At 45.5% G+C, this 22,063-nt stretch overlaps 1 protein-coding gene across 8 annotated transcripts in view; it reads right to left on the minus strand.

Annotated features, from left to right (window-relative positions):
* The window catches only part of PRUNE2 (prune homolog 2 with BCH domain), a 275,547-nt gene extending 270,351 nt beyond the window's left edge, over positions 1 to 5,196 (minus strand). For 4 of the 8 annotated variants that reach the window (XM_043566310.1, XM_043566305.1, XM_043566306.1 and 1 more), the window contains exon 1: positions 4,813 to 5,072. Coding sequence is in view for 7 of the 8 variants with exons in the window: in XM_043566305.1 (XP_043422240.1) it covers positions 4,813 to 4,848 (36 nt within the window). In the remaining variant the exon portion in view is untranslated. Of the gene's footprint in view, positions 1 to 4,812 lie in introns of all 8 variants that reach the window. The other 4 variants (XM_043566307.1, XM_043566308.1, XM_043566304.1 and 1 more) reach the window with 2 other exon arrangements.
* Between the last annotated feature and the right edge of the window lie 16,867 nt (positions 5,197 to 22,063).

Consider the following 22,063-nt stretch of genomic DNA (forward strand, 5'->3'; position numbering starts at 1 on the left):
CTCCTCTACAACTCTAACACGGTCGTTCTTTTAGAGTTTTCGAATGTGCTTTCTTGTCCCTGTGCCACACGGCACAGAGTCCACGTTGACATTCAGGTCACCCAGGACTGTTCTCCTGTAGAAGTCCCCATGGTCACTAATGCCCACTGCAGAACTGACCACTTCACCTGCAGCTGTCGCTGCTGAAGAGACAGATGTATCCCTCAGACTGTCGTGGCCGCCCTATCCCCACCCTTTCTTTGAAAACAGCATTCCTGAGACATTAACGTGGCCTGGATCCATCCTGCGGCAGCTGACACTCCTCCACCCACCCCCACACATACCCACGGCTGACTGGTGAGCTACATCATAGGGCAGGTGGACTGCAGTGACCCCACCCCCACCCCAACCCATTAGCAGCTGCTTGAATTGAATCAGCCGGTGGGATCCAGGCAGTAAGAGGCTCGGTAGCCAGCCCACAAGTGTGGGGACCTTGGTTTCCCATCAGCCTGAACCCCAGGGCTCTGATTCTTCATTTATTTCATCCCCCCCCAACACACACACACACACACACACACACACACACACACACACACACACACAAAGTTCATAGGAACGTGGACCATTTACTGCCATCATGAGGTCATCTTGGCCTGAATGCTTTTCTGAGCCGATCGCCATGAAATGGAGGGACATTCCCCAAATCACAGTCTAGGGCAGGGAGCCCTTATTCCCTACCCTCCCTCCATTTCTCTTACCATAGAAATGCTGCGACTAAGAATAAGACACCACCATAGAAACGGCATAACTAAAAAGGAGAGCATAGCTAAAACTTCAGGACAAGCCTGGAACTATCGGACTTGATCTCTGTCCTTCTTCCAGGCTCTGAATGGGCAGGTGGAAGAAAAGCCAGGTGGGCCCTGGCAGGAAAAAAAAAAAAAAAGAAAGTGTGTTTTTATTCTCATTTCCAGTTCTAGCAATGAGTGTCCAGCCCAGAGACATAGCCGCGAGCTCACATCAGGGGAGTGAATCCTGGCTTCTCTGCTGGCTTGATTGTTTAACCACCTTTGTCTCCATCTCCTACTCGTCATTCTGTATTTGTCAGGGAGGTGCCATCTCAGAAGACCATGCTGGGAATAAGTGACGACTTCCCTTGCTGCCCTCCAGTCAGCTCAGATTTTTTTACCAAGAAGAACCGGGCACCCAAGCATGTACCAACCAGGCAGAAGGCAGGCCCCCTAGAGAACCATTGGAGAACCAGGGAGAAGCGATCCCTCTGAGGCCACACTTGGGGTCCGCTCTTGCCACTTCTGATAAACACAGCATATTCTCAGGAAGGAAGGGTGTGTATCAGAAGGAGAGATTTGGGGGGGGAGGGGTTGGGATTACGTCCGCGAACATGCGTCAGTTTAAGGATCAGCCGGACCAGACTAGGATGAAAAAGGTTTGACGGCATGCTCTCCCAATTTCAACAGACGCAAGCCCGAAACTACCGGATAAAAATTCAAAAACATCCCTTCCCCTTCAAAGATCTCCGCTCAACACAAGGGCCTGGCCTAGAATGGGAAAGCTGATGCTCCCCTCACAAAAAACAGATGACTAATAAATATTCCTGGTCAGGAGGAAAAGAGATGCACAATGTCTCCCAAGTTTTGATCATTGGAAATTTTATCTAGGACTAACAAATGCAAAATGGTTGCAATTCAAATCTTCTCTTGCCTATTGGAATTAGCTAGTTCCCATGGTGGGTAAGGTTATGTTAGGACTTTGGAAAGAACATTGACAATTTCAAACTATTGAAAGATACACATCATGATTACAGAATAGCAAAGCGAGAAATCAAGTAGGTAGGAAAACAACCTGTCAATTAGACTCTTTAAAATTTTTTTTTCGGGGCGCCTGGGTGGCGCAGTCGGTTAAGCGTCCGACTTCAGCCAGGTCACGATCTCGCGGTCCGTGAGTTCGAGCCCCGCGTCGGGCTCTGGGCTGATGGCTCAGAGCCTGGAGCCTGTTTCCGATTCTGTGACTCCCTCTCTCTCTGCCCCTCCCCCGTTCATGCTCTGTCTCTCTCTGTCCCAAAAATAAATAAACGTTGAAAAAAAAAAAAATTAAAAAAAAAAAAAAAAAATTTTTTTTTTCAACGTTTATTTATTTTTGGGACAGAGAGAGACAGAGCATGAACGGGGGAGGGGCAGAGAGAGGGAGACACAGAATCGGAAACAGGCTCCAGGCTCCGAGCCATCAGCCCAGAGCCGACACGGGGCTTGAACTCACGGACGGCGAGATCGTGACCTGGCTGAAGTCGGACGCTTAACCGACTGCACCACCCAGGCACCCCTCAATTAGACTCTTTAAAGGTATCATAGGGATAAGCCTATATTAACTTCTGATGGAAAACAGCTTTCTGATGGAAAACACCTCAGTTCTATCTAAGTCTGGCCTAATGAGGCCAGCATAATTTCTTCTCCTTCAAATGCTTTCTGAAGTATTAGCCTGATTTTTTAAAATCTTACTAATTGATTATGAATGTGCCCACAAATGAACGTCATAATTACTGACTTAATTTCTTTCTCCAAAACAAAGATTAGCTGTCATCTAAAACGAAAGGTTGTCTTGAACGATAGTGAACGTGGCAATTAGGTAAAAGTTTTATTTTCCTGGAAAAGATCATTTGTCAGGGCCAATGTGACACCAAAAGTGACCAGAACACCTTTCCTGTGGCTGAATACGAAAGCCTCATTGAGAGTCTAACAAGAAACCTATTCCAAGAAAAAATAAAATTGGCAGTAATTGTTCTTCTGGCTAACACAGGAAACTAGAAACAGTATTTCAAACAACCACTTCTCTTTCCTGTCTTTTTTTTTAATGATAGAGAGCAAATTGCTCGTCTAATGAAGGGACTCGGTAAATAAACTTACCCATTACTTTCCACTGATTGCTCTGAAACAGGGAATTTTTCCAGGCCTGCAATTGTTCTTTGGCAATGAGGCAAGGGGCGCCTGGGTGGCTCAGTCGGTCAAGCGTCCGACTTCGGCTCACAGTTCATGGGTTCCAGCCCCGTGTCGGACTCTGTGCTGACAGCTCAGAGCCTGGAGCCTGCTTTGGATTCTGTGTCTCCCTCTCTCTCTGCCCCTCCCCTGTCCATGCTCTGCCTCTCTCTGTCTCAAAAATAATAAATGAAAACATTAAAAAAAAAAAAGAAATGAGGCAGATCTCTTGCTCACATCAGACCCCACAATCTAAATGTTTGTTGTTAAAATAAATGTTTCAGGAGTGAAACACAGGTGCAGTCTAAATCGATGTGTATCACTGATGCCCAATCATTCTCATCCACCACCAACAAACAACAACAACAAACAAGTAAATAAGTTGTCACGAGATCGACTTCTTTTTGACCCTTTCTCCCTCATCATTAGGTAAAGAACAGGGAGTTTACTTACGCTATCAGAAGGGCAAGTGAGTGCTAGTGCTCACGTAACACTATAAGGGGGTCAGTAATAAACGCACAAATGACCACAAACTTTCTGAAATCCCCACAATGGTTTGAGTCTCTGGGACACTTGAGGTAGAAGACAAAATACTTACTACTTACCTTAGCATTAATCAACTCTCAGGTCTTGTAAAAGATACTTAGAGTTAAATCAGTGTAAGACTTGGGTCTGCGCTCCCTTTGTTGTGCAAAGATAAATGAGGGACTGTAACAATCCTGCAACTACCCTGCCTTGTGATTAAGACGTCACCTTGATGGTGACTTTGTATTTTGTCTTCTCTGAAGGTTTAAAGGTTAAAGGCATCATAAATTATGCATTTCCTCCTCTGCCAGGCCCATAAAACGTACTTTCACTGTTCACGAAAGATAGTGCTTCTAAATGAGCGGAGGCTTTTTCCTAAGTGTTGAAACAGAAACATTCCCATTATGTTTATTACTGCTATGCTGGAGAGCCAAAACAGTTTGGAATTAGGAAGCCGCTAGAATCTGTTCCAGAATGTGTAGCAACTGTAAACGCACACAGTAAAATTACAGTTCACTCTTTGGACAGTGGTTCAGTGGTACCCGCCAACATGCTGGTCTCTTCCCAAGAGAACAAGAGTCGGGCAACCCCCACATCGGCAGCAACAGTTGGGGTTTTCCCCTTCTGCCTCTACCCAAGTTACATATCTGAACAGGGACCTGAACAGGGACCTGAACAGGGACGGGAGAGGCACATGAGTCACACGAGATCATCCCTTACTTCTGCCCTGGAGCAAGCTCTTTGTGGGGGACGCTTGGGTAAACTGCGCATTGGCAGGAACGTCCTTCCTAGCAGCACCCTAACTTCCTCTGGTAAGCTTTGCCACCGCCTCCGGCTAAAGTACAGTCCTAAGGGTTTCTTCCCCACCCCACCCCCCTCCCGCTTTACACTTACTGGTACTGCATCTGCAGAAGGCTGGGCTCTTTTCTCCAAAGGAGCACCACACCCATTAACCCTCTAGCCTTCAGAAGCAAATTGAAGTTTGGCTGGACGTACCTTTCTCCAACCTTAGGCCAAAGGAACCAAAACTGGGCACACAGGACCCAACTTCTGTCAGGCCACGACCACCCCCTGCTCAGCACTTTGCAGGGGCAGGATTCTGGAGACAGACTGCTAGCCGTAAGGACCGAGCTCCAAAGATTCTTTCCAGGCTTAGCCCACACACCCTGACAACTAAGTGGCAAAGTTGTTTCGTCCTCCTCTGCTGCAATGCCCTTTCCCCTTCATCAGCGCGCGCGGGCGCGCGCACACACACACACACACACACACACACCCCACAGGTACACACACGCACGCACACAGCCTTGCTCCCCCAACTTACCAGTTTAGATTTGGCGCGTTGCAAAAATTCTTCCATGTCGTTGAGAGACGTTTGGACTAGGGGTACCCGGTGGGGCACAGAGGAAGATCTCTGCCCCGCGGAGAGAAGCGGGGTCTCGGGAAACTGGCTGGCCGGAGCGCAGCGACCGCTGTTCCCTCCTGCCGCTCGGAGGCGGCTGAGGCTGTGGCTGCGCCCTCGGCTGTCGCCTTCCTGGGCTCCCTGCCCCACCCCCGCGCTCGGCCGCCCGCTCTGGGCGTCGACTCTGCCCTAATAAGGAAAGTGGGTGTGCCGCCCGGGAGCCCCAGGGCGCGCCCCGCGCGCTCACTGGCACGCGCCTGCGGGGCCGGAGCTCGGGGGCCGGGGCTCCGGGCCGGGCGCGAGGGCGGGGGTGTTGGGGGATGGCGAGGGGCTCCTCCGCCAATCGCAGGGCCCCGCTGCGGCCTCCTGACGTGGCGCGCCGAAAGATGCTGCAACCATGGACAGCGCCCAGAAGTGCGAGCCAAGTGCAAGGGGCTGCTGCATAGGGAGGCTCTGCCGCAGGCACCGCCGCTGTCAGCCAGAGGAGGTGGGAAGAGGGAGAGAGGGAAAAGAGGTCCCCGGAGAGCCCCCTCCTCGGCCAGCGCCTCCCTGGCTGGCTGGCACGTTACAGAGAGCTCCAGCGGCCACTTAATGAGCTGGCTCTGCGGGCCTGGCTGGGGGATGCACTCAGCTAGATTGGAGGTGGGGGGTTATTGCTGAGCTAAAAGCAGTACGACCTTGATGGAAAATAATCAGGAGAGCCGGCTGGGAGGTTGTGCTAGGATGCATCTTTTCTTTTTACCCTCACAACATACCCACCCAGCAATGGGCATCCACGATTCACCCCGGGGCGAGGTGTCCTTATGTTGGTCCTGGGCTGAAGCGTAGATACTTCTGCAGTCCCCATCCACTCTCTGACGTGCAGGCTCAGGGAGAGCTGGGGCAACAGAACCTCCCTACTGCATAAGGGTCTGTGTCCTACAAGATCCTCAGATAATTTCTATGCACATTAAAGTTTTAAAACTACTGCAATAAACACGTGTATAAGTATGAACCCTATTTTAAGCCATGCAGTTTTGTAGTGTGTATTCTCTAGCCTTATCAAGTCCTAGGAACCTCAGGCTTTCTCTTACATCTAGGCTGTAATGCCCTTCCTGCCCTCTCACCAGCTCCCACGGCCCCGCTAACTCATGCCTCAGCTGCCAGCTTAGAGAAGTGGTCTCAACCTTGACTGCGTGTTGAAATCACATTGTAACATCCAGAGCTTTACAACTACTAATTCCTATGCTCTATTCCCAGACCGACTGAGTCAATGTCTCTGGAGAGGGGCCACCGCAACCGTGGCAGGAGTGTTCCCAGCGATTCTAATGTGCAGCCCAGGTATGACCTCTGGTTCTCAAACTTCAGGGTGTATCCAAACCACTCAGATGTAATAAAACAGAGATCTTGGTGTCTCATCCCCAGGATTTCAGGCTTAATAGGTCTGGCTTCACGGGCCTGAGAATTTCCATTTTTAAAGGTATCCCAGAGTTTGCTGATACCGCTTAGAAATTCTCTTCCCCCAGGAAGCCCCTCCCCTGGACATATCCTTCTTTCCCACTCCTACACGGAGTCAGTTGCCTGTTTGATAGCAACCTGTATTTTCTGCTCCACTCTAACTCACCCAATTACTTGTCTGTGTTCTCCACCAGGCTGTGAGCTCCACGAGAACCAGGACTTCGCCTGTCACATTCATTGATGAATCCCTAACACAAGTCATGTCATATATAAATCCCCAATAAATGCACTTTAGTGAATACGTGTACATATGGGAGGTTCTTTGATCTCTCATATGCTGTGTGTGTGTGTGCGCTCGCGCGTGTGTGATTATCCAATTATTTTCTTATTCAGGGGGACCCAATGAAAAAACATCAGCAGAGTCTAGAGATCTGATTAGAGGAGAGAGATAGGAATATTAAGCTCCGGTTTACATTCCGGTGATGAGCTGTGAGAAAGCTGCAGATCCTATCTATTTCTTCAGGGACTTAAGTAATTCAAAACCATCCAGGTAAAACAAGTATTTTGTCAGCCTTTAGATCAGTGAAGTTGATCACGATTCAAGCAATACTGCTGCAAAAAGTATCCAGGAGGGGCGCCTGGGTGGCGCAGTCGGTTAAGCGTCCGACTTCAGCCAGGTCACGATCTCGCGGTCCGTGAGTTCGAGCCCCGCGTCAGGCTCTGGGCTGATGGCTCAGAGCCTGGAGCCTGCTTCCGATTCTGTGTCTCCCTCTCTCTCTGCCCCTCCCCCGTTCATGCTCTGTCTCTCTCTGTCCCAAAAATAAATAAACGTTGAAAAAAAAATTAAAAAAAAAAAAGTTTCCAGGAATTTCTTGCCTCTGACTCCATTGATGAATTTAGTGACACACATAATAGCCTATTCCTTTGACTTTTGATTTTAAACCTTCCGAGGAGGTATGCTACAGCCCTGAGATTAAAAAAAAAATCCCGATAAGACTGCAATGCTAACACCTATCTCTCAGAGTTTCTCCTCCACCAACAAGGCCCCTGCAAAAGTTCATCAACATTTACCTCCTCCAACTGACCACATGTATTAGCTTCCTAAGGCTGCTGTAATAAATGACCACATGCTCAGCAGCTTAAAGCAACATGAATCTACTTGGCAGTTTTGTAGGTCAGAAGTCTGACACAGGTCTCACCAGGCCAAAATCAAGGTTTTAGGTCAACTGAGCTGCATTCCTTTCCGGATGCTCTAGAGCAGAATCTTTTTTATTAGTATTAGTAGTAGTAGTATTAAAAAAAATTTTTTTTTCTGTTTGTTTTCTTGAAAACTGTTTCTAGAAGCAGCCCACATTTCTTCATTCAAGGTGCCTCCTCTATCTTCAAAGCTAGCAATGTTGCATCTGACTATGCTCTCATAGCCACCTCTCCTTCTGCCTCTCTGCCTCTACCTTCCTGTTCCTCTTCCTAAGGACCCTTGTGATTACATTGGACCTATTTGGATACTCCAGTATAATCTTCCCGTTTTTTTTTTTTAACGTTTATTTATTTTTGAGACAGAGAGAGACAGAGCATGAATGGGGGAGGGTCAGAGAGAGAGGGAGACACAGAATCCGAAACAGGCTCCAGGCTCTGAGCTGTCAGCACAGAGCCCGACGCGGGGCTTGAACTCACGGACTGCGAGATCACGACCTGAGCCGAAGTCAGACACTCAACCGACTGAGCCACCCAGGCGCCCCAATCTCCCCGTTTTAAGGCCAGCTGATTAGCAACCTTAATTCCCCCTTGCCATAAAACCTAACCTATTCACAGCTATTAAGGATTAGGATGTGGACATCTTTGGGAAGTCATAATCTATATACCATACAACCCACATCCCAAGTTATTCGGTGGCTGTCGGCTTTCAATCCTCACTTTCTCATCATTCCACCACAGCCAGAAATCTAGTGCCTTTCACTAACTCTAATTAGAAATTGTCAGCCCTGGCTGCACAGTGGAATCGCCGGGGGTCTTTGAAAAATAGTGATGCTCCAGTCCCATCTCCAGAAAACCTCAACTGAGTGGTCTTGGGAGGATCCGTATCATCAGAAGGAGGCTGTATTAAAAAATACAGGCATCAGTATTTTTGAAAAGCTCATCAGATAATTCTCTGTACAGTCACAGTTGGGAACCACTGCTGATGCCAGATAAACCGGCATCCCCTCATCACCCAGATACAAAATGCGGTGCGCACTTTGATTTATAAATCTCTCCTACCCCTTGTGGCCTAATAGCTCCCAAGTCCTCAACTTTTGAAAGAGCCTCCATTAGATTCCTTCCTTCTGGTCCAAGTGCCACCAACGTAATTCCAATATTTGCGTCTGAGCCTAAAATCCATCCGTCTTCTTGACCGCATCCTTTGTTCCTCTCGACAGAACAATCCTTTCCTCTACTCCATTCTTTTCACTCTCCTGGATTCCTCTCATTAAGACTCCTATCTGAGATCTCTTTATTTTTTCAATTAGTTAGCCTGAGTAGATTTTGTAGAATAGTGTCTCCCAAAGATCCATATGTCAAAGCCATAACTCCCGATGTCATGGTATTAGGATGTGGGACCTTTGGGAGGCAATTAGGTTTAGATGAGGTCATAAGAGTAGAGGCCCCAGGACAGGATTGGTCTCCTTATAAGAAAAGGAAGAGGGACCAGAGCTCTTGTGAACGTGCTCACGCTCTCTCTCTCTCTCTCTCTCTCTCTGTCTCTCTCTCTCCCTCCTTCCTTCCTTCCTCCACCCCAACATATGAGAATACAGCAAGAAGTGGTTGTCTGCAAGCCAGGAAGAGGATTCGCACCGGGAACCAAATCAGACATCTTGGTCTTGGACTTTCTGGCCTCCAGAACTGGGAAACATAACTGTCTGTTGTTTCACCTGCTTGATTTATGGTATTTTGTTATAGCCGCCCAAGGACACTGACAAATGGTAGTGCTGGGGAAATGAAGACTACAGGGGTCATGTAATCCCATCCCCTTATTTTTCTGCACAGGTAACAAAGCCCAGAGTAGTTCAATATCCTGCTTGGGCTAATAGAGTTGCTTCAAAGCAGAGCCAGGGGTAGAACTCAGCTCTGTGTCATTCATTCCTCCAGCATTTATGGATCATCAGCTATGCTTAGGTGGGCACTGTGCCTCACCATGATGCAAAAGGCAAGATCCCTGCTCTCAAGGAGCTCATGGTTTAGTCACTCTCACACAAAGATAAATGCAGTGATTGAGAAACGCACCTGGCATTGTACTAGCTGAGACGCAATACAGTGTCATGACTACAATCTGGATTCTCATCCTTGCCGTGGTAGATTAAACAAGGCTGCAAATTCTTTGGCACTCCTCCCAATGGCAGGTCAGGTCTATTCTATGTTCTTGTCTCTTAATCTAGGGGAACTCTATAACTTCCTGAGCAATGACATACAGCTGAGACACCATGGCAGTTTCTGGGACCAAGCCTTAAGAGATTGGCAGTTTCCACTTCTTGTCTCCTGGAATACATACTCTTGGAACATAACCAATATGCTATGAGGAAGCCCAAGCAGCGACACGGAGAGGCCCACGTGGAGAACGACTAAGTGTGCTGGCTAACAGCCCAGTTGCCTACCGTGTGGGTGAGCCATCTTGAAATAGATTATCTAGTCCCAGACAAGCCGCCCTAGCTGATGTCATATGGAACAGAGTCCAGCTTTCTCTGCTGAGTCCTGCCTAAATCCCTGACCCACAAAACTGTGGAATCTGATAAAACAACTGGTGTTAAAAGCCATTACATTTCTGGGTAACTTCAGGCTTAGTAACTTTAGGTAAGGCATCCTCTCTAGGCTTCAGCGTCTTCCTCTGTAAAATAGGAATAATCCTCCCTCCTAGGAGTGCTGTGAAAGTTAAATGCATAATACATGCAAAGGGCATGTGTTTCTGGGCCTAGATGCCATTACAGTCGTCATAAAGGATCTGTCAAGTACAGAAGAAACTTAATGAAGAAGTTAGAAGTGAGGACAAGGGTATCCATGAAGAGAACCCAACAAGAGGGAAATCTCTGGGTCAACTGCTGATAGATCAATAGCCACTAAAAATGTGAAATTGTTTTATTATAGATGCATAGTATACCTTCTGTAGAATACATATAATGCAATAGGTTATATTATAATTTGTGTCTATTCTACGGCAAGTAACACCTCCTAAAAGTTACGCTCCTTTGGCAATCTGGGCTTCACACAATGACACACCTATTTCAGAGGAAATCGCTGCAGATACTCTGGCTGGTGATTTTTCTCTGCAGTAACATATCTGCCTGCACTATTCACTACTCCTGAAATGTAAGCTTCTTACGGCAAGGCTCGTTTTATATCCCCAAATTACCAGTCCGCATCCACGCGTGGTTCTCATAAAAACACTGGGCTCTGCATCGACGCCAGGGAGCTTCTGTTGCAGTCGGGGCCGTGAAGGTGTCCCCCCCCGCCCCCCCCAAAGTTTTCCTTCCCAGAGCTAGCTCCCCTGGAGCCCGCACCAGCGTCGTGGACGTGAGACCTGGCTGTGTGCTCTGGGGCAAGTTCACTGACCCCTCTGATCGTCAATCTCCTCATCTATGAGTGGAGAAAGGAATACTTGCCCTAGTTACTTTACAGGATCATAAAAATTCGAATGCTGACACTCCTACACTTATTGGAAAATGTTAACCACGGAGGGGAGCATAGCGAGATGTTTTTGTTCGGTTGAAAAAAAAAAAACAGCCTGACGAACACCATCCTTTAGAGAAAGTGGAATGTGATTGGAATGGCAGCCGCTGACTCACCACGCGGGCACGTCCCCATGCCAGCTTCCTACTGACCACCGCGCTGCTGACAGGTGAGGTTTCCTCGGTGAGGCTGTTGTTTCTGCCGCTTGTAAATGACTTCACGTGACAAAAGATGCTCAGGAAACTGTGCCTCTCACTTGGTCTACATCTACAAAGCATTTCAAGCTCGTTTCAAGGACAAGAGACTGAAGGACTAATGTGCATTCACTACTTAACTAACCCGTGTTAACCCGTGCCTCTCTGTTGGGCTTCTAAGCAGCTATTAAAGGCCTGCTTTTCGCCCTGTGGGTGGTCCAACGCTCCCATCTGAGCCAACAATATCAAAAGGAATTCACTTTTTTCTGACGTGTTTCGGCAAGAGTACCCACGTTTTTTAAGGCAGGTTTTGCAAGACTTTTTGTTAAGGGAGTCCATATAGCCATAATCCTCTCTGGGCTTCTGCTAAGAAAGAAAAGGGGGGATTACTGGAATCGTCTGTGGCCGTACACAGTAGCAGGGTACAGCTCACTTGGGAGATGGCCCGAGAGTCAGATGTCGGGCTTTTGAACAGGGCACAAACCGCTTGCGTCATTTCTGGGAACCACAGACATCTTGTAGAACAATGAATTTAATTTGCAAGGACAGCAGAGGAGAGCGGAAGTGCTGTGGCTTCTGAGTCATCAGGATAATGAGGCAGTGGCCCTGCTTTTAGATCTGTGGCCCTGCTGAAAGGTGAGGGGTGACGGTCTTCATGTCTCTCCTTCGCTTCATTATTCAGCAGGTTCAATCTTTACACACTGCCCTCCTACAGGAAGGTATCTCCACTCCCTTCACAACAATCCTGTGTGTTTCAGGCTTAGAGTATAAATTTCAACTTACAGTCCCATCACTCCTCTCCACTGGGAAGGTATTTGGCAGGGAGAGTGGAACATTAATAATTTTCAAGTCTACGTGATTTCTTATCCTCGCAATGAGCAAGTGCCAGAAAAGAGACTATACAACAGACTCTGTTTCAGAGGTAGCAAACCCGTGGCCCCAAATTGTGTCCTGACATGCCCAAAGACTGAAAGCCAGACAGGGGGTGAAGAATTCCAAATACTTTTGGGGCGCGTTGGTGGTTCAGTCAGTCAAGGGGCCGACTCTCGATCTCGGCTCAGGTCATGAGATCACAGTTTGTGAGTTCAAGCCCCGCATCCGGCTCTGCCTGATGGCACGGGGCCTGCTTTGGCTTCTGTGTCTCCATCTTTCTGCCCCTCCCCAACTTATGCTCTCCCTCTCAAAAAAATATACTTAAAAAAAAAAAAAAAAGAATTCCAAACACTTTTTATTAAAAAGGCCAATGTGGGTTTTTTTTTTTGAGCATGAAACATCAATCTTATATTAATAGCATTTAATCCTCATAACAAATGTATAAAGTAGGCTCTATTATTATCTTCATTTTAAAAATGTGCAGACTGAGGTACGAAGACGCACTTTGTCTTAAATTACCCAAGCATAATTATCCAAGTGGCCAAACCAGGATTCAGACTCAGTGATGGGAACCCAGGGGTTGAACTACTGCACGTCACTGCCTGTTCAATGTTGCACACCTGAAAAAACGCACAGGTCACCTCGAGAAGAAGGAAGGACTCCCTGTACTCCTCTTTCAGTTACTGCTTTCCCTTAACTCCAGAATGAGCTCACCCGCCCAATTCCTCATGACCACACAGCTGTCACATCCATTGTTGGTAGATGCACCCAAAAGTTTACGAGACAGAAAGAAGCCAACGTCCCCCAAACTTGAGGATCATAAGGCATTACTAATTCCGCCATAGGGGCGCCTGGGTGGCTCGTTCGGTTGGGCATCCGACTTCGGCTCAGGAAATGATCTCACAGCTTGTGGGTTCGAGCCCCACGGGGGGCTCTGTGCTGACAGCTCGGAGCCTGGAGCCTGCTTCGGATTCTGTGTCTCCCTCGCTCTCTGTCCCTCCCCCGCTCGTGCTCTGTCTCTCTCAAAAATAAATAAACATTAAAAAATATTTAATAATTCCCGCCATAGATTATAGCTTAGCTAAACAGCTGCTTCTTTCCACCAGGTACTCCTTTACTCAGGCCCCGTCCTCAGCATCCCCACCCTGAATAAGAAGACAGCACTGTTGGATGATGGTCAGAGACTTGAGTTGTAGTCCGTCAGATAGTGATTTTAGCATCTCCAGGTTTTTGTTTCCTGGGAAAAATCAGAGACTTGTGTGGATGTTTCCAATCTTAAAATTCTAGTTACAAAACTAAATCATGCAATCATCACATATCCACTAAGAACATGAAAACAATTGAGGAAAAGTTAAGCTTTACTGTCAATAAAGAGCCTTTGAACATTTGTGTAGCTGTATATGTTGGTGTAGAACTCAAAGGGATTATATTAAAATGGCATAAAAATGTTTACCTGCTGGGGTGCCCGGGTGGCTCAGTCGGTTGGACGTCCGACTGCAACTCAGGTCACGGTCTCGCAGTTTGTGAGTTTGAGCCCTGTGTTGGGCTCTATGCTAACAGCTCAGAGCTTGGAGCCTGCTTCGGATTCTGTCTCTCCTCCTCTCTCTGCCCCTCCCGTGCTCATGCTCTGTCTCTCTCTGTCTCTCAATAATAAATAAATGTTTTTTTAAAAATGTTTATCTGTAAAAAAAGAATAATGTGTTTTAAGGAACATCAACTTAAGGGCGCCTGGGTGGCTCAGTGGGTTAAGTGTCCAACTCTTGATTCTGGCTCAGGTCATGATCTCACCGTTTGTGAGTTCAAGCCCCTCACTGGGCTGAGCTGAAGGTGCAAAACCTAGTTGGGATTTTCTCTCTCTCTCTCCCTCTCCCCCCCCCCCCCCCGATAAATAAATAAACACTAAAAACAGGAACATCAACTTATAGCTCCGAAAGTAAGAGATACAAAGTAACAAACTTGGGAAGAGAAAGATTAACTAGCAGGATTTGTTAAAGGTATCTGGTTTCTTGTGTTTCAAATGCTGATGTCCTCAGAGGCATTATCTATTCATGATTCAACGCCTTAAGAAAGGACTCAGATTTCAGGTTAGAAGAAGCTGTCGAGATGTTGTTTAACAGAAACTCTTGGTCTCTCTTCTCATACAGAGGTGACATTTCAATCAGAAAAAAAAAAAAGGGAATCCGCTGTTCCGTGTGTTCCCAGAAATATTATCTAGAAAGTAGTAAAATGGAAAAGAATATCTTCTTAAAAAATCCAACAAACCATTGATTTAAATGAGAGCAAAAAAAGCCTTTCTCTGCATCTCCCTCCTCTGGATTTTTGCATCCTCAGACCACTGGAGTTTCAGAAGGAAAGGAAGAAAATCCAATTACATTAACACAGCGCCGTAGTGCCCAGCTTCAGCAACTGTTTTCTTGGCTCTATTTTCTTCCCCCTGGGCATCACAGCAAAGGACTTGCTTCCCAACCAATATGTCTATCAAGCTCTCCTTGACTCACCCTCTAGCTTACACCACTTGGAATTATGTACCACCTGGGGCAGTCTGTATCTTCCCAAGGATTCATGCTACTGTCCCACTAGACTTAGCTGAAAAACTTAAGTTAGGAACAGATAACTATCTTGTCCGGATTCTGAGTTCCTTCTCCTGTGCCCCAATCCACAACACCTTACTTTTCATGAATAAAAGGAAAAACACCCTTCCAAAAACAATTTTAGAATGTGGAGTCAGTAGACTGTGGAAAGCCTGCTTTATTATCGCTCCAAAACTGCAGTAAAAACCTAATTTGGTCATTTGCTCATTTAATGATAAATTGATACAAATCTATTTCCCCCAATAGTGTAGTTAGCTGGAAAACCTTTATGTACAAACCACAAGAGGAAAATCACTGTGTTTTGCAAAATGCCATGGAAACCACCAAAACCATTCAGTAACAGTTGGCAGCTTCGGAGGATGGCAAATGTCTCATGCTATCTTAATAAGGTTATTAGTACGGACATCTTCCTCTTGTGCATCTGTGAGGCTCCAGAGGACAGAGCTTTGGTCTTATTCCTCTCTGTATCCCCCAGTGCACCAAGCACAGTGCCCTTTCCATAATAGAAAATAATTATAATGGGGCGCCTGGGTGGCTCAGTCGGCTGAGCGCCGACTTCAGCTCAGGTCACGATCTCGCGGTCCGTGAGTTCGAACCGCACATCGGGCCCCTGTGCTGACAGCTCAGAGCCCGGAGCCTGTTTCAGATTCTGTGTCTCCCTCTCTCCGACCCTCCCCCGTTCATGCTCTGTCTCTCTCTGTCTCAAAAATAAATAAACGTTAAAAAAAAAAATTTTTTTTTCATTAAAAAAAGAAAATAATTATAATAATCACTGTCGACCAATTCCCTTTAGCTGAAGCCTTTAAGAAAAGAGGCTCATAGCCAGGTAGAAATAGGAAGAAATGCAGTGAGTTTTGAAACCTCTTATTAGGTTCTATAAAGCCATCAAAATGGGGTTTTCAACTGCATTCAAAGACGGTGTTTTCCAGAACTCTGAGTCAGGTCAGTATAGACCTTACAAGATGCCAGTGGAGAAACAGAGAATCACTAAAATCAGAATAAATAGCCACGGAAGTAAAGAAAGCAGGAAGACACAAAGATATTTTAAAGTAACCTCAAGTATACATCTGTTAATTGCCATTTCAGTTCCTCAAATATCTGTGCAGGCAGAGATGCCCATTCAACACGGAATAATTGAAATTGAGGCAGAGAGTAACTCTACACACAGCAGAGGCAGTCTGGAATAGAGAAACCTCACTAGGGGAGGAGAAGGGGGCGGGAGACCTGCTTGTGATTAAGGTCCTTGCTAGAAAAAAAGAAAACAGAGAGCCTGGGGGCTGAAGAAAGGGACAGCTCTAGGGGTGCCTGGGTGGCTCAGTTAAGTGTCCGACTTTGGTTTCGGTTCAGGTCATGATCTCACGGTTCATGAGATCGAGCCCTGCATCAGGCTTGTTAGCGCAGAGCCTGCTTGGGATTCTCTCTCTCGGTCTCTGCCCTTCCCCTGCTCTTGTTCTCTCTCTGTCTCTCTGTCTCTCTCTCTCTCTCTCTCCCTCCCTCCCTCCCTCCATCTCAAAATAAATAAATAAACTTAAAAAAAACTTTTTTAAGAAAGAAAAAAAAGGGACAATTCTAGTTGGGGAAGAGACACCAAAGAAGGAAGGGGAAAGAATCAAGATCTGTTTGGTCTTCAGGGTCATGTGAAGGAAGGAAAGGAAGGAGGAAGTAAGGGAGGGAGGAAGGGAGGCGGGGAGAGAGGGAGGGAGGGGAGGATCAGAGTTAAGGGTGACTTACCCCAGACCACTTAGCTAATAAGTAGCAAAAGCACACTGCTCAGTTTGAATCCTAGTTAATCCTGGATTTTTCTGTGTAGGTTTGCTTTGTGCTCTGTGGATCTGACTGGGGATGGGGGGAGAGACTAGTCAAGAAAATTGAAAAAACAGCTAAAACCCATCTCCATGCTTTACATTTAAAGGAGCAGGACGTTAAGAGTTAGAGGTGGAAGAGAGACAGAAGAGCCAGAGTGCAGACAACTGGGGGCAAATAAACAGAAGTTTTAAAGATGAGAAGTGGGAATTTCAGTTCACTACCATCTGTGATGTATGAAATAGGGCAAAAGGGATGCCAGAGGAAAATTTAAGGAAGTATACTGTGTACCATGGACACACTTCCTCTTTGGTGCATCTTCATGAGATTTCAGTGAAGAATTACATGGTTTTCAAGGTGTCGGGGGATACTTGACTGTGGTGTCCTTTACGAGGGAGGGCACCATTCAAATGAACCATGAGGCAACCCAGCCTTTTGTAGGTTGCAGGCGTCTCTTCCAGAATGTTCTGTATCACACAGAAAGAGGTGGTTGCATCTGGACTCAAACTCAGACCTGTCTGACCCCCATGTCTCCAACCACACAACAGTGACTTCTAAATAAACAAGCCAGCAAAACAGCCCCGTGGTTCCCTCTGGCTCTCACAGCTTTGGAACTTTCCAGTTGTTGCATCTCTACCAGCTGCTCGTGTGATTTTGGCTAGAGCCACATGAACTACATTTACAATGTCCACAAAGTTAATTCTGTGAACTTTGCAAAGGGAAAAATAAAACAACTGAAATGATGTTAGAAGAAAGCTAATCACTTAAGATTTGCTCCATTCCTCTTCATCCTGTGATTGCTTGTTATGTCTGAACCATTTGTTCAGTAATAGAGAAAACCATGTGAGTGTACTTATAAATGTTTTAAGGAGTTTTCTAGGGCAATTTTGACTCTGTTTGACTGTAACCTTAGTGACTGACTTGACAACATATAACTCCACGTAACATCCGATCCAATGCGGCATGTAAACAGGGACAGAAAATGTCAACAATGCATTTGAGGAGGAGATAGCCCAGTGTGTTCCAGGAACATAGTAAGTGCTCAATAAATGTTGACTAAATGGATGATAAACAAAAAAATAGACAAATGGGAAGGAAGCCAGAGAAACCAACACCCACATGATGGTTCAGTTCTAGTCACATTCCTAGGTTCTCTGTTGGTACCCACAGCATGTCAGGCCAACAGACTTGGTTGGCAAGGAGAGGCCCAGAGTTTTCTTCATGCGTTATCAACTGACTCCCCTTTCAGAAGAGCCATTCAATAAGATGGAAATTACTTCTCCTCCCATCCCGAACCTTTCCCCCAATTCCAGCCCAATATCTTGATATTACCTTTTTTTTTTAAGTTTATTTATTTATTTTGAGAGACAAAGAGAGCAGGAAAAGGAGCAGAGAGAGAATCTCAAGCAGGCTCTATGCTGTCGGCACAGAGTCCTATGCTGGGCGCGAATCTCACAAACCCGGAGATCTTAACCTTAGCTGACATCAAGAGTCAGATGCTTAACCAACTGAGTCACCCAGGCATCCCTGATGCTACCTTTTTACTTTATTTTTTTTATTAAAAATTTTTTTAATGTTTTTATTTATTTTTGAGACTGAGAGAGACAGAGCATGAACGGGGGAGGGGCAGAGAGAGAGGGAGACACAGAATCCGAAACAGGCTCCAGGCTCCGAGCTGTCAGCCCAGAGCCCGACGCGGGGCTCGAACTCACGGACCGTGAGATCATGACCTGAGCCGAAGTCGGATGCTTAACCGACTGAGCCACGCAGGCGCCCCTGATGCTACCTTTTTAAACCTTTCATTTTACCATCCCTTCCAGTCAAAATTTATTATCCTAGATATCAGAGTTGTTTTCAGGATTTCTCTTGGTATAGTGCCTCCCCCCTCCAGAAATAAATGTTCTAACTTCTAGAACCTACGAATGTGACCTTATTTAGGAACAGGGTCTTTGCAGCTGTAACTGAGTTAGGGTTCTCAAGATGAGATCATCCTGGATTTAAGATGGGCCCTAAATCTAAAGCCAGGTGTCCCCGTAAGAGAAAGGCAGAAGAAAATTTGAGACACAAAGACAGAGCGGAGAAGGTAACACGAAGATAGAGGCAGAGGTCGGAGCGATGTGTCTACAAGTCATGGAACACCAAGGATTTCTGGCAGCCACTAGAAGCTAGAGGAGAAGCATGGAATGAATTATCCCTTAGTGATTCCAGAAGGAACCGACACTGCTGACCTCTTGGTTTGGGACTTGTGGCCTCCCGAGGTACGACAGAATACATTCTTGTCCTTTTACACCACCAACTTGATGGTAATTTTTTTTACCGCAGCCCTAGAAAACGGACACACTTGGTGACTGCATCGTCCATCTCAAGCCAGCGTTGGTGACCAGCTTCTATTGCAACATTCTTCACAAGGGAGATAAGGACCTGGGGAAAGGATTTCTCCATCTCAAGTAGCAAACGTTTCCAAAGCAGGAATGGAAAAAAATATTGGGGGGGTATGGTGGTGATTTCAGTTGCACCCTCCAACTCACATTGGGTGGACAGTTGCCATCAATACTTAGGAGAAAAGAGAGCAGTACAGACACTATACAATTTAAAAAGCTCCATCGGTGATCAGCACGAAGGGCAGCGCTGATCCAGAATCTGATCTTACTTCCTATGCCTAGTACTTACTAAAAGATATATATTTAAAATTTTTTTTTCAACATTTTTATTTTTTTTGGGACAGAGAGAGACAGAGCATGAACGGGGGAGGGGCAGAGAGAGAGGGAGACACAGAATCGGAAACAGGCTCCAGGCTCCGAGCCATCCGCCCAGAGCCCGACGCGGGGCTCGAACTCACGGACCGCGAGATCGTGACCTGGCTGAAGTCGGACGCTTAACCGACTGCGCCACCCAGGCGCCCCAAGATATATATTTTATAGATGACTTTAAGATCATTAGAATTTTCTGGGGCACCTGGGTGGCTCCGTCGGTTAAGCATCTGACTTCGGCTCAGGTCATTCTTGCGGTTGGTGAGGTGAAGCCCCGCGTCAGGCTCTGGGCTGACGGCTCAGAGCCTGGAGCCTGCTTCGGATTCTGTGTCTCCTCCTCTCTCTGCCCCTCCCCTGCTCATGCTCTGTCTCTCTCTGTCCCTCAATAATAAATAAACGTTAAAAAAAAAAAAAAGACCAGCAGATTCTGATCACTCTCTCCCCTTTCTTCTCTATGAGTCACCAAGTTTGATGTTCCTTACACATCAACAATGTGTGCCAAAGCAATTATTTAAAATGTTTTTATAAATAACAATTTTCCAAAGTACAGAAACCTTTGGAATTATCACACAATCAGGCCAAATCTGTGTAAAATTTAGTTGTCCTCAACAGACCATACTGATCTGATGGAGTGCAAAATCTATCCAGCTATACCCAAAACTGTTTTCCATCTCTAAACAAGCTATGGAAAAAAAAATCCAGAGATAACAATAGGTATTATGAATTACTAATGTTTGAATATATGAGTTACAATTGGAATTATTACTGTTTTTAAGCCCTGATAGGGGTTTTGACATGAAAATAACGGGTCCTCATAAACTGTTAGGATTGAAGATGTATAAGTACTTTGCAGTAAATAGTGTTCCAATAAAGGTTTAACAGTTCCCCAAGGAAAGGGGAAAAAGTTCTTATTTGTAGCATTTGTTGATTTCCGTGGTGTAAATACTCCCACTATGGCCGACTTCAAGATACCAACATGATATCAATGATCACAAGATACCAATATGATATCATGCACACTGCTGTCTCTCACAAGCTGCTACAACCTGGTTCAAGCCACTGAGCTTTTCGAAAAATATATATTAAAACTGTTTATGGGGCGCCTGGGTGGCGCAGTCGGTTAAGCGTCCGACTTCAGCCAGGTCACGATCTCGCGGTCCGTGAGTTCGAGCCCCGCGTCGGGCTCTGGGCTGATGGCTCAGAGCCTGGAGCCTGTTTCCGATTCTGTGTCTCCCTGTCTCTCTGCCCCTCCCCCGTTCATGCTCTGTCTCTCTCTGTCCCAAAATAAAAAAAATAAATAAATAAAATAAAATAAAATAAAAATAAAACTGTTTACCATGTGCCCACCAGCTGACTCAAGAAAGTGCACTCTACTAGAGTAAGTCTACTGTAGGAACGTATTCTCAAAAATAGTCAAAGAAGTGTGAAAAGATATATATTCAGGAATATTTGCCACAAGTTTTTTTATAATATCAAAAATTTGAGAAAAGTCACTCTTCATAGAGAATAGATTAAATAAATTACTTGGACCTATAAAGTAATATAACATCATCAAAACAATGATTTTACAGATACATACATATGACTTAGGATGACGTTAATGTTATATTGTTACATGAAAAAATCCTGTTAAGAAAATAGTATGATTTTTTTTAAATGTGTGTTTGGCAAAAATTGTCATCTACCAGTATCCATTTTCCTTTTCCTTCTTTTTTTAAAATATACTTTTTAATGTTTATTTATTTTTGAGAGAGAGAGTGTGCACATGTGAACAGGGGAAGGGCAAAGAGGGAGTGAGACAGAGGATCCAAAGTGGGCTCTGTGCTGACAGCAGAAAGGCTGATGTGGGGCTTGAACTCACAAACCACAAGATCGTGACCTGAGCCAAAGCTGGATGCTTAACCGACTAAGACACCAGGCACCCCTTCCTTTCCTTCTTAGTACAATATTTGATGGTTAGTTGAGCTAAGAGCCCCTTGCAATAAAGAAAACATTTCCCCAAATAAGTTCTGGCCAGTAGGGTACAAAGAACTGTCTTTTTTTTTTTTTTTTTTTTTTTAGAAGTGTCTTTAAAGGAAGTGGGTGTGCCCTTCTTCACTTCCTCATTCCTGCAAAATGAAATAGGTGTGAGGGTTGGAGCTCAGGTAGCCCACATGGACTTTGAGTTGGAAATGTGCATACAGAATGAGGGAATGGCGAAATCAGGGGATCCTCGGTCCCTGGACAGCTTTGTTAACTCTTCAGAGTTCATTTATGTGACAAACCCAGGAATATAAATAGTTTCGCATTGCACACATTTAGAAGGATATACACATATGTCAACTGAAGTTATTTCTAAGTTATACAAATTCTGTGATTTTATTATTTATCATCTTTTTCTTCATCTATATTTTCTAATCTACATCCTCCTACCAAACAGATATAAATATCTGTCACTTGCATAGGAGTTACAAGATGCGGAAGGGAAGCGTATTAGCAGCTATGAATTTTGATGATAGCATCTCATTGAGGACATTACTAAGCCATTATATACAAAGGGCGGAAAAATTAGTTTCCAGTGCTTTAGTGTATAACACTTCTCAAAGAAGGAGATAAAGATTCGATAGCAAAAAGGTAGTTCTCAGTTTAAAGAGTTGGCCAGATTATTGTTTTTATCAATAAACATTTTCCCCCGAATGCCAGTTTAAAGTGAAACCAATGCCTTTTTATTGTTGTGAAGATACCAGCAGGCAAGTAAGTTTGGCCCAAGTGGAAAGCAATTCATTTACTTCGGAAGAAGCGGATTCATGTGTAGATGGTATACAACACCCATGAAAATCTTGGAACTAAT

The sequence above is a fragment of the Prionailurus bengalensis genome, chromosome D4, assembly GCF_016509475.1.
Source record: "Prionailurus bengalensis isolate Pbe53 chromosome D4, Fcat_Pben_1.1_paternal_pri, whole genome shotgun sequence".
In the NCBI taxonomy this organism is placed as follows: domain Eukaryota; kingdom Metazoa; phylum Chordata; class Mammalia; order Carnivora; family Felidae; genus Prionailurus; species Prionailurus bengalensis.